The sequence below is a fragment of the Halyomorpha halys genome, unplaced genomic scaffold (assembly GCF_000696795.3).
Source record: "Halyomorpha halys isolate HHAL.00 unplaced genomic scaffold, Hhal_1.1 Scaffold2901.1, whole genome shotgun sequence".
NCBI lineage: Eukaryota > Metazoa > Arthropoda > Insecta > Hemiptera > Pentatomidae > Halyomorpha > Halyomorpha halys.
In genome coordinates this window covers 63,408-77,890 of record NW_027106771.1, presented here as the reverse complement: position 1 = coordinate 77,890, position 14,483 = coordinate 63,408, and the positions used below count along the sequence as shown (strand labels likewise).

The 14,483-nt window shown below is 29.8% G+C and overlaps 1 protein-coding gene across 1 annotated transcript in view; it reads left to right on the top strand.

Moving 5' to 3' along the window:
- Cap-H2 (Chromosome associated protein H2) overlaps positions 1-14,278 on the top strand; it is a gene marked incomplete in the record, with an annotated part of 27,831 nt that extends 13,553 nt beyond the window's left edge. The window contains 9 exon segments of the mRNA XM_067045089.1: positions 2,314-2,527; positions 5,667-5,720; positions 6,823-6,937; positions 7,285-7,504; positions 8,771-8,809; positions 9,470-9,606; positions 9,712-9,927; positions 12,104-12,255; positions 13,442-14,278. Of these exon segments, the coding sequence (XP_066901190.1) occupies positions 2,314-2,527; positions 5,667-5,720; positions 6,823-6,937; positions 7,285-7,504; positions 8,771-8,809; positions 9,470-9,606; positions 9,712-9,927; positions 12,104-12,253 (1,145 nt within the window).
- Positions 14,279-14,483: the final 205 nt, after the last annotated feature.

Below are 14,483 nucleotides of genomic sequence, written 5' to 3'. Positions count from 1 at the left end.
ATTATATAGTGAATAATAATGTTATTGTAAATGTTTAAAAATGAAGATGTAATTTAAGCTGTTAAATATTTAGATGTTCCTGAAGATGGCTAGAAAGGCCGAAACGTTGGACAAATGAATAAATAAAGTGTTGAGACGGATTTGGATATAAATTTGATTTATTTAATAAATATTACCTTGTCTCAAAAAATTTTTGAAATAATATAATTAATATTTTATTGTTTGTGGAACTTCTTAACACAATCTTTCACACAAAGGACTGGCTCCTCTTTATAGGCTGGACATAAATAACGGGTTTATCGGCATTTTTCGCTTGGGTACATATACGGCATGGCTTTGTTGGACGCTTTTTTTTCTGTAGATGGTAGACTCTAAATAATGGAGCTCTTGTAATTTTATTTTTTTCAAAACTGACGAATTCTTCTCTGAACTTTATCAGTTTTATTTTATAAGAAGTTACTTTTTGAAAAAAATTAGTGAGCATTGTGTATATATCTATCATATGTAATGAAACCTTTTTGGGCCATCTAATACTCTTTCTTAGAGATGAGTAGAATGCCAGACATTCCATTATTGTAATCTCAAATTATATTGGGTTTCATAGAAATTTTCCCATTGCGATTAGGCACCTCTACCATTTCAACAACATGCATGTTTGAAATGCTAAGGACATCTTTGTCTTTCCATTTGCATACTGTAACAGGACCATTTTGCTGCCAAATATACTCCCCTTTTTGCAGTTAACAATTTACATCTCTGGGGTTTCCTTTTCTGTTATTTCAGGGTTCCTTACACATACGTTTTTTGTGTATTTAGCAGTCTTGTAAGTGTAACAGAATTATAAAAATTATCCATGTAAACCGTGTATCCTTTATCGAGATAGCCCTCAAGTAAATGTAAATCGTCAGTAGTGTGACCTGTATTATTGTCAGTTTTCTCAGATTTCCAACTGTAAATCTTTATTTTCATTACAAGACCGTCAGACTCATATAGTTCATGCAGTTTGATACCTTATTGTGTTTTTTATTTTTTATATATTGGTGGAAAAACTGTCTTCCCTGCCAAAGCATCATGGATTTGTCAATACAAATATTTTTATCTGGTACATAGTTTTCACGCATATTATTGAAATGTATTAGTATTGGTTTCACCTTGTATAATCTGTCGGCAGATGGTATTGAGTTATCAAACAAATGAAAATAACAAAGTAATAACTGGAATCTATTTCGACTCGCATGTGAGTGCCAAAAGTTTACATCATATAGCTTCTTTGTGCTCCAGTAATGTTCAATTGATGGAAAATTACGAGGTCCCATTTGCAATAAAAGCCGAATAAAAACTTTCATCTCTGCAGCACTGACGTCTTTCCATTTTTATAACCTATTAGACTTCTTAATTGCTTTGCGTTTTTCAATTTCTTGCGCAGCATATAAATTAGTTTATTCCACCAGTAATGCAAGAAATTCATCTGAAAAAGTCCACCAACATTTGTACTGTAAAATTTGTCATATCCAATTTCACACCAACATTTTCTTGGAAAATAAATAATTCAGGATTTTGTTGAATTTCTGTCCAACAATTATCATTCGCATTTGATGTTGTTACTTGGGAATCATTATCATCTTCAGATTCAGGATCAACTTCAGGTTCTGAGACGACTTCATCTTCACTATCACTTGAATTCTCAGAAGGTTCATAATTGCTACTATTGTTACCATCCTCGCCAAAAATCCTGTAAAATTCTGAATGACTTGGATTTGCGTAGTACTCAATTTCATTTTGAGTCAGTGATCTTTTCCATATTGGGTTCCTGAAATTATAACAATAATTATAAATTGAAACACTCAAGAAAGACATAAATCTGATGCACTCAACAATTTCTGAGATACTACTGACGAATATGGGTGCATATCTATGATTCAGCTTTAGAGAAGCGACAGGTCGAAACGTGTCTGAGTGTGAATTAACTCATAGTTGGCTTCTGGTAAGAAATATCTGTTATAGAAGCCAACTATGAGATAATTCATAAGACCTTTTTAAAAAAAAAAAACAACAGATTTTTTATGCGTTTTGATGATAACTATGCACTAGAATTAGAGTTTTTAATAATAAAATGTGATTAAATCAAAATGTCATTTTAGGCCAGATTTCTGAAAATTGCCGTGGCAGTCAACGTGTTAAGTTGTTCAATATTGCTCCATTTCAAATCTATTTTTAAAATTTATTGATTTTGAACTTTTTTTTATACAATATATATGAAAAGTTATTACATATTGCTCTTGATTGATTTATGTATTTGTTCTTATTAATAAGCTGAGATGTACAATGCTGACCAACCTGATGACTGTATGTTGGCGAGAAATGAAGACAGCGATGATAATGATTCTGGTGACATTGGAATGGACACAAATTACGACAATGATATGGATATTGAGGCTGTTCCCCCTGTAAACCCAGAGCTGAGTGGTTCGGTTCAATTAAATACTGATATGCCTGAGCATAGGGCATCGGAAGGATTGGGCTTAATGTATGTTTCATTGATTCTTGTTTATATCTCAATATGCAACCTAGTTTGTTCAAAAAGTTCAAAATTTTTTTATATAATTAGAAATATAATGTTCATCATAAATCTTGTTTCACAACACAAATCACAATATTCCTACTTCATTAGTTTGATTCAGATCTAAAATTTACTTAATCTGAAATCATGTTAATTTATTCATTCATATAAAAAGACGTACAGTTACAGGACTTTCATTACCTACACACCTCACCTTTTGTTTTATTCTTGATATAAATTTAGTACTCTTTTATTTTCCATATTTAAAATGATCGAGATACAAAGATTTGATTAAAATGAAAGACTGATTATGATTAGTAATCTATTCATCTGAAAATAAATGGGAAAAGAAACCAAAGTTGCCCTTATAAATATTGGTATCATGTGCAAATTACATTTAGATGAGAATTTTCCGGTATTCTTTGAATAATTTAGTATGACTAGTTTAGTATGCATGACTTAATACAAATTTTCTAATACTGTTTGAAGAATCTAGTATTTCTTTGTTTAAGCTTTTTATATTTTCAATCATATTCTTTATTCATATTTTAATTTTATTTAGTTTTAATTTAGCAACCATGTTTTTTGTATTGAAAAAATGTGAACTTCTTGAAAATTATTTGCAATTAATGAAATATTTCTTATGCTACATGTTGTATTCTTAAAAATCTAAACTTTGTCCTTTCATTTTAGTTTATCAAAATATAGTTTTTGATGAATTGTAATCTAATTTCATATTCAAGGGTAGAGATTGAATCCTCTGGTAATATTTCATTCAATTTTTTTTTTTTTAATTTACCATATTTAAGTCTTAACCTGCCAATTGAGTCTTGTTTTACTTTCTAAATAATTTTGAAATAAGTATTTTTTTTTTTTTTTTAATGAAATTATCAGAAAAGAATCCCCAACATAATGGTAAAATAATCATTTAAGTTGATGGATAAATGAACATCGTAATCATTTATCTTTTTCTTTGGGCCTCGCATTATCTTTCTTACATAAAAAACTATTTTTGATAAGCTTAATATTTTATTCATCAAAATTATAAACAAATGTTTATGTTTTATGATGAAAAAAAAAATTAAAGAACACAAATCCAATTTATCTATGGAGAATGAATGGTAGAAAGGGTAATTTTCTCTTCATGGATTCTTTGTACCATGAAAAGAAAGTATTCAGTCTTTCAGTATTATAAATAACATGTTATAAATAATGCGAGCCATAATATCTGATTGGTTTAGATGCACTAGATGGGTTATGTAAATTGATAATTTGATCGTAATAAGGGCCCATACCCCAGAAGTTTTCTGTTCTCCCTTCGTTTCAGTCCAGAAATTTCAGTTATGACGTTTTTTAACAATTTATACTTATTTTCTTTATAGTTATCACTACCTATATTTTCATCTACAATTCATGAAGTGAAACTCTTTTTTTTTCTTTTATTTTTTTTTATAACTCCTTCCTGGTCATTTTTCACATACAGGGGAGGGGGTTACCTATAGGTTACCACCCTATTATAACCATAGTGGGTGGGTCATTTTCATTACATGTGGCCTCCACGACATAAAAGTCAACCCTCCCAAGCCAGATTCGATCCATGGTACTGCTGCAGTTAAAGGCGATAACCCTATTTTGTCAGCTACAGACCGCCCAAGAAGATCATATTAGTATTTAGCAAGTCATTGAGATTTTTAAAAATTACTTTGCAAAAGACATATTAGCCCTTTTTAAATAGTGCAACGGCTCCCAAAATGTTTTCATTATCGCAACCTTGTCCTAAAATAAAAAAATTTGTAACACCTTTGTTGAGTTAAATAATATTTAAAGCTTGATTATTCTTGGAGCAGTTGAATATGTAGGAAAAGAAGAGAAACAGTGCTAACTAAATGCTGGACTTTACTGCACAGTAAACTTGCCAATTTGAACTAATCAAAACCAAAGGGGTTGGTTTTAGCTAAAAATTCGGATTACCTAACAAGAAATTAAAAGGTCTTTTATTAATAAAAAATCAATTTATCAACAATACAATTTTGCAATTGAAGATTAATTTAATGATAAGGTTAAATATATCTGCCTAAGAATAAATACATGGTTCATATAGTGAGATTTTTTATCTGGTAAGCGTTTACAAATTTTCAGATAGTAGAATGAAATTACATTGGTACACCAAGGAAGTATTGCCTTCGGGAGGTTGGATAGAGCCACTTCCAACTCGGAATACCAGCAAGAGAGTTGAGAGCGCCTAGGGAACCCAAAGATAAATCTTACAAAGCAATTCATGAGTCTCTTTAGTCTTAACTCTAATCCTGCAGATACCCCTCCATACACCAAGGATCCGTAGTCGAAGTGGGGGAAGACGAGAGAGGATACTAGGAGCTGACGAGTGTTCTGAGGAATGGAATTACGGAATTTTAGGAATTGTTTTAGTACAGTTATGGATTTGCGTGTGATTTGGGAAATGTGGTTATTCCAAGAGAGGTGTTGATCAAAGGTGACACAAAGGTTTTTTATTGTAAGTGAATCGGTTGGTTGTAAGGAATAGTAGAGGACAGTATGGGAGGGTATGAAGGAGGCGCTTGGAACCAATAAGAAAGGCCTTTGTTAGCATTCAGCTTCAAGTCATTGTTAGACGCCCATGCATTAATGCTGTCAATACCTTCTTGTATCTTTTGGGTGGCCTCAAGCAACTCAGAGGGATAGAAGGGCAGATAGATTTGGAGATTGTCTGCATATAGGTGGTACTGTGCGTGGTGAATGGAATCAGGAAGATTGTTGATATAAATGGAGAAAAGGGTCAGTGAAAGTGAGGATCCCTGAGGAACACCTCGTGACAGAAGAAGGGGAGAGGAAAGAGGTTTGTTCAGAATGACAATTGTTTAGGAACGATGGGACAGGAAGGAGAGAAACCACTTTAGTACACTATTTGACATGGAAAGATTTTGAGGTTTATTAAGGAGGATCTTATGGTTAACTGTGTAGTCTTTTCAATAATTCTCTTGTTCTAGAAATACCTAAAAGGTCTCCTAGACTTGAAAAAGAAATTCAATTTTAATTAAAAAAAATTGGATGATTTTTGTTTTAATAATATCTCAATTATAATTTCCAGGCCAGATCATCAACCTGTAGAAGTCTCAGATGTTCAAGAAAAAGTACCTAAAAAGTAAGATTATTTTCAATATATTTATCAAATCGTTTTTTTATTATAATCAATATGAGTTAATTAATTTTTGTATTCAAAACATAAGAAACTAATAGATACATACAGACCTGTCAACAAATGCTCAAACCCATTTGTATTCTTCAAGTTGCAAGTCCATTCTGAAATGATTGGTAAGGAAACATAATACCATAAAAACATAATACCAATCCAAATAGTTTCTATCTTTATGAATTATTATATGAGTAATAGACCATTGTGTAATAATTTGGGGATGTTAAAATATTTGTGTCCAAAGCACTTTGCTAGACACCCAATACTTGGAACCATATGAAAATGGTTTTAAATCACATCCATGTATCTTTTGAAAATATAGACATGGTTCAGAACCTCTACTACCAATAGCAGCTCTACAGCCTCGAGGCATCCTATCATGTTCCTTGCTGCTTTCATCGTTTAGGGTCTAAATAACCTCAAATTACAGTATAAATGTATCTTATTGTCCAACCAAAATGAAAACTAAATTTAAAGATACTGGAAGATTATTGATTGACCGTGTGTATAGATAGGTGTTTTGATGGCAGTCAAAGACAAAAGTTTTGTCTTTTACTGCCGTCAAAACAGCCCTGACGAAGCCCTGCAACGTGGGGCGAAACGTTGGCTCAATAAAATAGTATAATTATCTACTATTTGAGTTTTTTTTTACCGCACACGGACCATATTCCATTCAGAAATTTAAAGATATTGGCGCACAGGATTATAGTATCAAAGGAAATTTAGAAGAAAAACAATGTTATAAATGCCTGAACATCTCATATTATTATATTAACAAAAGTAGTCAATGAATATAGAAATCTGAATATCTATATTCTTCTATATTAATATTAAGGGCGCATTATAATCAATCTTGATCATCCTTTGAAGAGGATGTACAACAAACCAGTATAAAATTTTATTTTGGTTAAAAATACAATGATTGTTGAAAAGATGTTTATGGTATATATGAAGCTCTTTGTACTTTTAAGAGTTTTAGGATTTTTATGTACTTGTTTGATTATTTTTCTCATACTTTATTTGAATTCGAATTTTTTCTTTTATTTTCCAGACAAGAAGAAAACTTTTACACAGTAATACCCTTTGCATCTTTGATCATGCATCGGAAATTCAAAAAACGACAAGTCTTCAAATTACCTAAGGAACTTATTGAAGAAGTTTCTGAGGTAAATTATTTATTTTTCATGGCTACATTTATGACTGTATACACATAAAATCCTTGAAAAGAAGGTGTCTAAAATTTGTAACTCTCAAATTCATGCTTTTACTTATACCTTTATTATATGACTGTTAGTTGGTTTAACATACCAAAAAAAAATGTATTTCCCTGTATTAATACAATTAGTTTTATTGCTAATATTTCTGGGAAAATGAAGTCTTCATTATAATATCTTTATTTCCTATTTTATACCCCTTGGAGTTAAGGGTAATGCCCTCGATTGTACATGTGTTTGTACATTTATATTTATCTTAATACATTAATAAAATATATATCTAAACTTTTTCTTTTTAGTCTCGAAAAAAACAAAAGAAAAAAGGAAAGAATGATGAAGATGGGAAATTGACACCGGAGTCTGATTATAATTATCATTTATCCTTCTCAGAAATTTTGGGGGGGAAATCAGAAGATATGATTCAGCACAAACTTGGAAAGAGGAGAGCAGCCAATCTATCAAAGCGGAGGAAAAGGGCACAATCTCAGGCTCCGTCCGAAAATAATAATGTTGAAAATGGTAACTAAACTTATTTAATAGTAACTAAGTTTACAGAACTTTAATTATGATTATTTAGGCAGGATAGAAGGATGAAAGCAAATTATAAAGTAGTGTAGGTCAAGCAGTCAAACCAATGAACTTTATAAAGGGAGAAGTTTGTTGGGGGGTGCGGTTAGCAAAGAACAACATAAATAAACAAAACCATATTTATTTATTTTATGCCGACGTTTTGACCTGAGTTTCAGGTCTTCATCAGAGCTATAGAACAAAAGAAATAACAACAACATTTAGAGTAACATACAATTGAAAAGGAATAGTATACAAACAAATTTAAAATTATACAAAATATTGAATTAAATCATAATGCACCCCCCGACAAACTTCTCCAATCATTAATCTACGGTCAACTATCTACACCTCATTATGAACTTTATAAATGTTTGATTTTTATAGTATGTTTATTTATACATATTTATAAAACTGATTATTAGTAGCTCTTGCAGTTTTGGTTTTTCCTTGTACAAATAATTTCAAAATATAATTCTCAGCAGTTTTGATCCTTTCTACATATAAAATTCCATACATTCATAGTCCTGTTGTCTGACACAAAAGATTTTCATGAAACATAAAAATAAAATAAAAGGAATTAACAGGTTGTGTATGTTCAACACACTACTTTATACATATAAATTATATTCAAACTTTAAAATTGTAAAAAAAAAAAAAATTTAAATACCTACTAAAGAGCCTTCTTGGTCAGATCTGTGATGACCACAGCATTGAAAAGGTATAATTCCATTGAGATCATTTTAAGTCCAATCTGTAATGATTGGTAAGAAAACCTAATACCAATCCAAATAGTTCCTATCTTTATGAATTATTGTAGGAGTAATAGACCATTGTGTAATAGTTTGGGGGCAAATAATTGTGTCCAAAGTACTTTGCTAGACACCTAATACTTGGAACCATGATGATAGATGGAACATGATGGTAGAGCTTATTAGGCTGTCACTTTAGCATTCTTGAATCTGAAAAATCCTGGGTGAGGGCTGACTTTGAATTTATGACCACGTATCCTAATCATAAATCTCTACCTTACGTTTAGAGACTTAAGGGCATTAAGTTAAATAAACAACCAAATATCTAATTCTGGAAGATCTAAATTAAATATCTAATTCTTGGTTTAACTATATCATAAATTTATGTTTTGCAACTTTTTACAAAAATAATTTATTTATCTACTCTTTAGTGGAAATTTATTAATAAAATTTTATCTTTTTACAGCTGCTGACTTAAATAATGATACCGTGGATGATGATGATCGTAAGTACTTATATTTTCACAAAAAGATATTTTTTCATTTTTTAGGTTTTTAAGATTCTTTAAAACTAATTTTCTCTATAAAAAATTTAAAATGAATTACAATATAAATTAAAAGTATGACAGATTTAGATTTCAGTACTTCAAAATGAATTATATAAGAGCTTTAACCGAGAAAATTGATGAAGTACTAATTATTCTGTATCATTATAATCTAAAATTTGGATTATATAATTATATTATATTATTTATAATAAAATGAATAACTTTTTTACTAATATGAAAGGTGAAGTTGATAAGATGCAAAAACAGAATGTTGTAAATAGGATAGAAAGGAAAAATTGTGATTAGGTATATAATAGGGATATTTCTAAAAAATTAAAAACAAGAATTTCACAACATAAAAATCACTGTAAGAATAAAAATAAATTCAATGATAATGTTAATTATAGAAGTACTTAAATATTAGATAAGATGAAATTAATAAAGACAAAAAATTAGGAAAATTAACGAATCAATACATGTTAAAAAAGAGTATGTTTAATTTTAAAACAGATTGAAAAATCTAAATAGCCATTACATGGATATAATCAATAAACTGAATAGAATATAAATAAAACATATTATACTTAAAGACATATCAGTTTCGTTTAATTGTTTTAGATGATTTTGATGACATAGCAGATGATATGGCAGACCAGGATGGTTTAGAAGGTGATACAGGCAATTTTGGAAATTTTGAAAATGCTTATGAAGCCTCAGCTCAACTTTATGGGCAAATTATGAAAACTGAAAACGATGTAAGAAACTTTCTCATTTACTGTTGTAACTATTTCAAACAGAAGACGTTTTCCTTCTTTTTTGATGGATTTATTTTAATAATAATATCTTTAATGTATTTTCAGCCTTTATCAATAACAAAGAGAGTGGCTGCTTGGCATGCTATGATACAGCCAGTTTTAGAAAAAGCTGAAGCAAGAAGTGTCTTTTCTGTTAATGAATATGGTACCAAAATTTTAGAAAATTTTAAAGAGTCTGGTGAGGTTCGTCAATTCGCAGATTTGGTTGCTGGGCAACCCAAGGAAGAAATTTGTCGATACTTTTTATCAACACTTATGCTGGTATTGATTTTTTTCTAATTTGTTGATATTTTATATTTAGAAATACTGTATTATCAGTGCAATACTAATATATCTAAAAAATGTTTTTTCAAGTAAATAATGAATTTTAATTTCAGAAGTTTCATTAAATGAAATTGTTATGTACACAAAGAATATTTCATTATGAATTTGCATATAATAGTTTAATTGGGTAGCTTCTAAAATTGAGTTTTAATGTAATGTTAAAATCTTCACACTTAATTTTCTCAATGAGGTGTAGATAGTTGATCGTAGATTAATGCTTGAAGAAGTTTGTCGGGGGGTGCGGTCAGCAAAGAACAACATAAATAAACAAAACCATATTAATTTTCCCAAGAGTTAGATTTCTGTGGTTTGTTGAGTTTGATACTCATCTATTTGATATATACATTTAAGTGATTAAAATTTTACTTAATTATTAGGGGCATATAATTAGTGAATTTTAAAAAATTGTAAATTACTCAAAAGAAAAAATGTATAGAAATAAAACTGACTAATAAATAGCAGTTCCATATATGTTAGTGAGATCGCCCATCTCTTCTGTTGATGCATGTATCTAATTCTACATTGTTTGGCTATTTAACAATGAATTTTGGGAATTTGTGCATCAGAATCAGTCATATTTCTAATTATCAAAAACTAAACATTAGATTTACCTGTGATTCATATTTGTATGTATATAATCATTTATTCCTATCACGTTTTATATATATGGTTCTCCTATCGATCCCTTTAAAATTTATTTTTTCCTTTTGTCAAAGATTTCATCATTTGAATTAATACTCTTTAGAAATATCTTCTTGCTCTTACCATTTTTTTTTCTATCTGCACTAATGGTTCACCTTCCACTCTCAAAGTGTGGATGATCTACTGATTTATTTATTACCCTGCTAATATATTTGTGCTAGTTGTGGGATGAAATTGAAATTTACTCCTGACCATCCCGGCTTCATGGCTAAATGTAAGGGATAAACCAGGTCATCCTTCTCTGTTCTAAACACCTTACTAATATTCCTTTCGAACGATTCACTTTCAAACCTCTGTAACATACGGAGTTGAGCTTTGGGGCTCCACTAAACCATCAAATTCCTCCAGAATCCAATCCTTCGTAAAATCCTTAATGCTCCTTATTTTGTCACAAATCAAGTCATCCATCAGGACCTCAATATTCCATATGTTGGCGATTTGGCCAGAACCAGATGCAGTTCCTTCCATAATAAACTTCTCAACCACCCAAATCCACTTGTTTCTAACCTGGCTTCTCCTTCATTACCTAATAATCCTCCTAGGCGTCTGAAAAGAAGATGGCCTCGAGATCTTCTCCTCTAGAAATGTTATTGGAGTTCTGTCAGTGGGTAGATTCTCCACATGTTTTTATCATGTCACTATGTCACCTACAACAAATTTACTTGTTGTATATATGTGTATACAGTTGTAAATATCAATAAATAAATTATTAAAAAAAAAAACCTCTGTAAAAAAAAATCTAGTCAACTTCCTGCAGCCTCCTCTGAATAATAAAATTATAATAAACAAAACTCTATGACTATCCTTTAACATTTTCTAATATTTCATGGTTTCATGCCTCAAATTACCCGCTAACTCCTACTATTATCTTATTTTCCCTGTTTGATTGATTGTCCACTGTATGTTGGGCTATCTGGCATGGTGTGCTTATGGTGAGTTCCCAGGAACTCATATCTCCTAGTGGCTTTATCTTCTACCCTACATCCTTCATCTTCTCACCCTTTATTCTTCTATTTACTTTTTAAACACAAGATCACAATCTATCAATTTTTTTGTCCTTTGTTATTGAACTACTTACTATAGGAAAACCATTGGTTCTATTGCCTCTTACTGCAGTTTTTCACTCATTTCTATTTTTATATTCTTCCAGTTATTAAAATGTTTAATTGCAATTGCCTGAGCCTTATAAGAAATAACTATAGACCCTATTCGCCAACTATAAATTTACTTATTGTAGTTTTTAAATCTTAAACTAAAATTGCCTGAGCCAACTTCAGGTAGCTGAAATTAACAGATCCCCTTTTATTAACAATGGTTTTTGGATTCATCATACTTTCTAAATATTACATTTTAAGATTGTTAATAGATGGTTATATTGATAGTCCATTGTGTTTTCCTTTTTCAACTCTAGGCGAATACTTACAATTTAGAGATACAGAAAACTACTGATGAGGAATTAGCTAAGGATTGCCTTCAAATGAAATTGCTCAGTAAAGTGAGGCATCATGAAGAACTTGATGCTAACGTTGGAGCGACCACTGCTAATGGCCCAATGCTTTAGAGGTTAGTTATTTAAATAATATTCCTTTTTCAAATTGTTGAGGCGAAAAAAAAAAAATTCAATACAGAATATAACCTATTCTATATTTTAAATATAAGAAGATGGTCAGGGTTGCGGTCAAAAAAAGAACAAATAGTTTAAATCTATTTTAATGTCCGACGTTTCGCCCCACTTTGCAGGGCTTCATGAGGGCTGTTCAAAGCGAATGGTTGATTGTCGCTTTCTGTTCAACCGTTCGCTTTGAACAGCCCTGATGAAGCCCTGCAAAGTGGGGCGAAACGTCAGACATTAAAATAGTTTTAAACTATATCTATCTTATATTTAAATCTTATATCATATATATTCTATATTTTGCTTGTACAATGGTTCGGACAATTATCCCATACTCATGGACCTTTGCAGTCCACATATTTGTCATATTTTCAATTTCCATATTGAAATCATGTCATCTATACACTTATAGTTTAAAATTGTTTTATAACTACAAGCAAAATATATAATAGGTTATATTCTATTTGAATTTTTTTTTTTCACTCCAACAATTTGAAAAACTTATAATCAAACTTCCTAAAAAGAAAATCTAGAATAAATTATGTTGTATGTGTATTTATATATATTGTCGGTGTTGTGTGAATACAATAATTTTTAGGAGATTGTTTTCCTAATGTTTCATTTCATAGTTAAACCAATTACTGTTAATGACTATTCCTGTAAACAATACCCATTTTGTTGAATTGATCATACAGAACACCTACGTTATGTTTATAACGATCTTCCTACTTACTATCAGTTTCATGATACGCAATGACTATATACTACCTAACTAATATCTAATCATAGATAATTCAAGCAATTGAAGTACAGTGCTAATCAAGGAAGCTCCCAAATAGCATCATCCAGTTTAATCAGACACTATAACTTGCCCTTTAGTCCCTATATAAATTCTTATTGAGCTCATTAATTTATTTCTGAGAACCGTTTGGTTGATTATTTACAATCTTTACTAATTTCATATCACTTATACCTTTCTTAAGTAAGCTTTTAATTACACTATCGATTTATTTTATGCTAATTTAACTTTCAAATTGAATTTTCGTTTTATATATTTTTAAAAACAATATTCTTAATTATATTTATATTTGGTGATTTTTCTTTGATTTAATAATTTTGTTAATCATTTGTTTTCAGATTTTAATGTGGCTTTGATAATGTCGCTGCTTCATCATTCTTTTATCTATATTTGTAAATAATTGTACAAAGAAATGTTTATTTTATTAAAATTGTCTTTTATTTACAATATTGTTCTCTATTCATTGTTGAGAGAATAATGTGTTAGTTATGATCTCATTTTATGTGGTAGAACTTAATTACTAGAGTGTATATAATTTAAAAAAGTCTATTGTTAAAAGGGGGCTTATTTATTATTTCTATTGTATGAGTAATACCATGAACTTGGTGATGTTTTATTTTTATTTTATTAAAATATATTTAGAAGGTTTAACTAGGTCTTTTTTTAAGAAGAATTATAACTTTATTTTAATTAATTATTTTGATATAAAATTTTATTTATTTTACCTGCTTCAAAAAACCCTTTCCTTCCTCCAGATGACTTTGTCACCACCATTTGTTAAGGCTTTGTAGGTTATCTTCACTATTTTTTCTTCTGGAGGAAACAAACTTTCTTAATATTTTGCTGAATTTTGTAATTGTACATTAATCAAAAATGTCTATTTCTTAATTTAACGTTTTTGAAATTAATTGATTGCTATTTCTTATATCTCTTACGTTTTAGTTTTATGGTAGGCATAAGAATCGTTCCACATTTATTTATTGTTATATATTAACTCTTATTTTAGACTATTAACTTATAGAAATTTTCAACATCACCTTGTTTAACTTTGACTACTGGGTATAAAAGAGTTTGAATAAAAATTGTTTACTCCTTATTCTCATTTACATTTTCCCTTTCAGCCTGTGGCTTGTTAACTTTAATCCATCATTGAATAAAGTCAACATACAAAATAATATTAGCAGTTTTTTTATGAACTGCCAAACCTATATATTGTAATTTACTTCTACTGTATGATTTCTTACTTGTTGACATGGTAGTATAAATTTTAAATTTATAAAAAACATCCCTATAATCCAGGATTCTTTCACTATCTAATATTTATTTCGGTCTAGAAATTAATAAAAATGATTTACTTAATTATATGGAAAAGTTGATTTA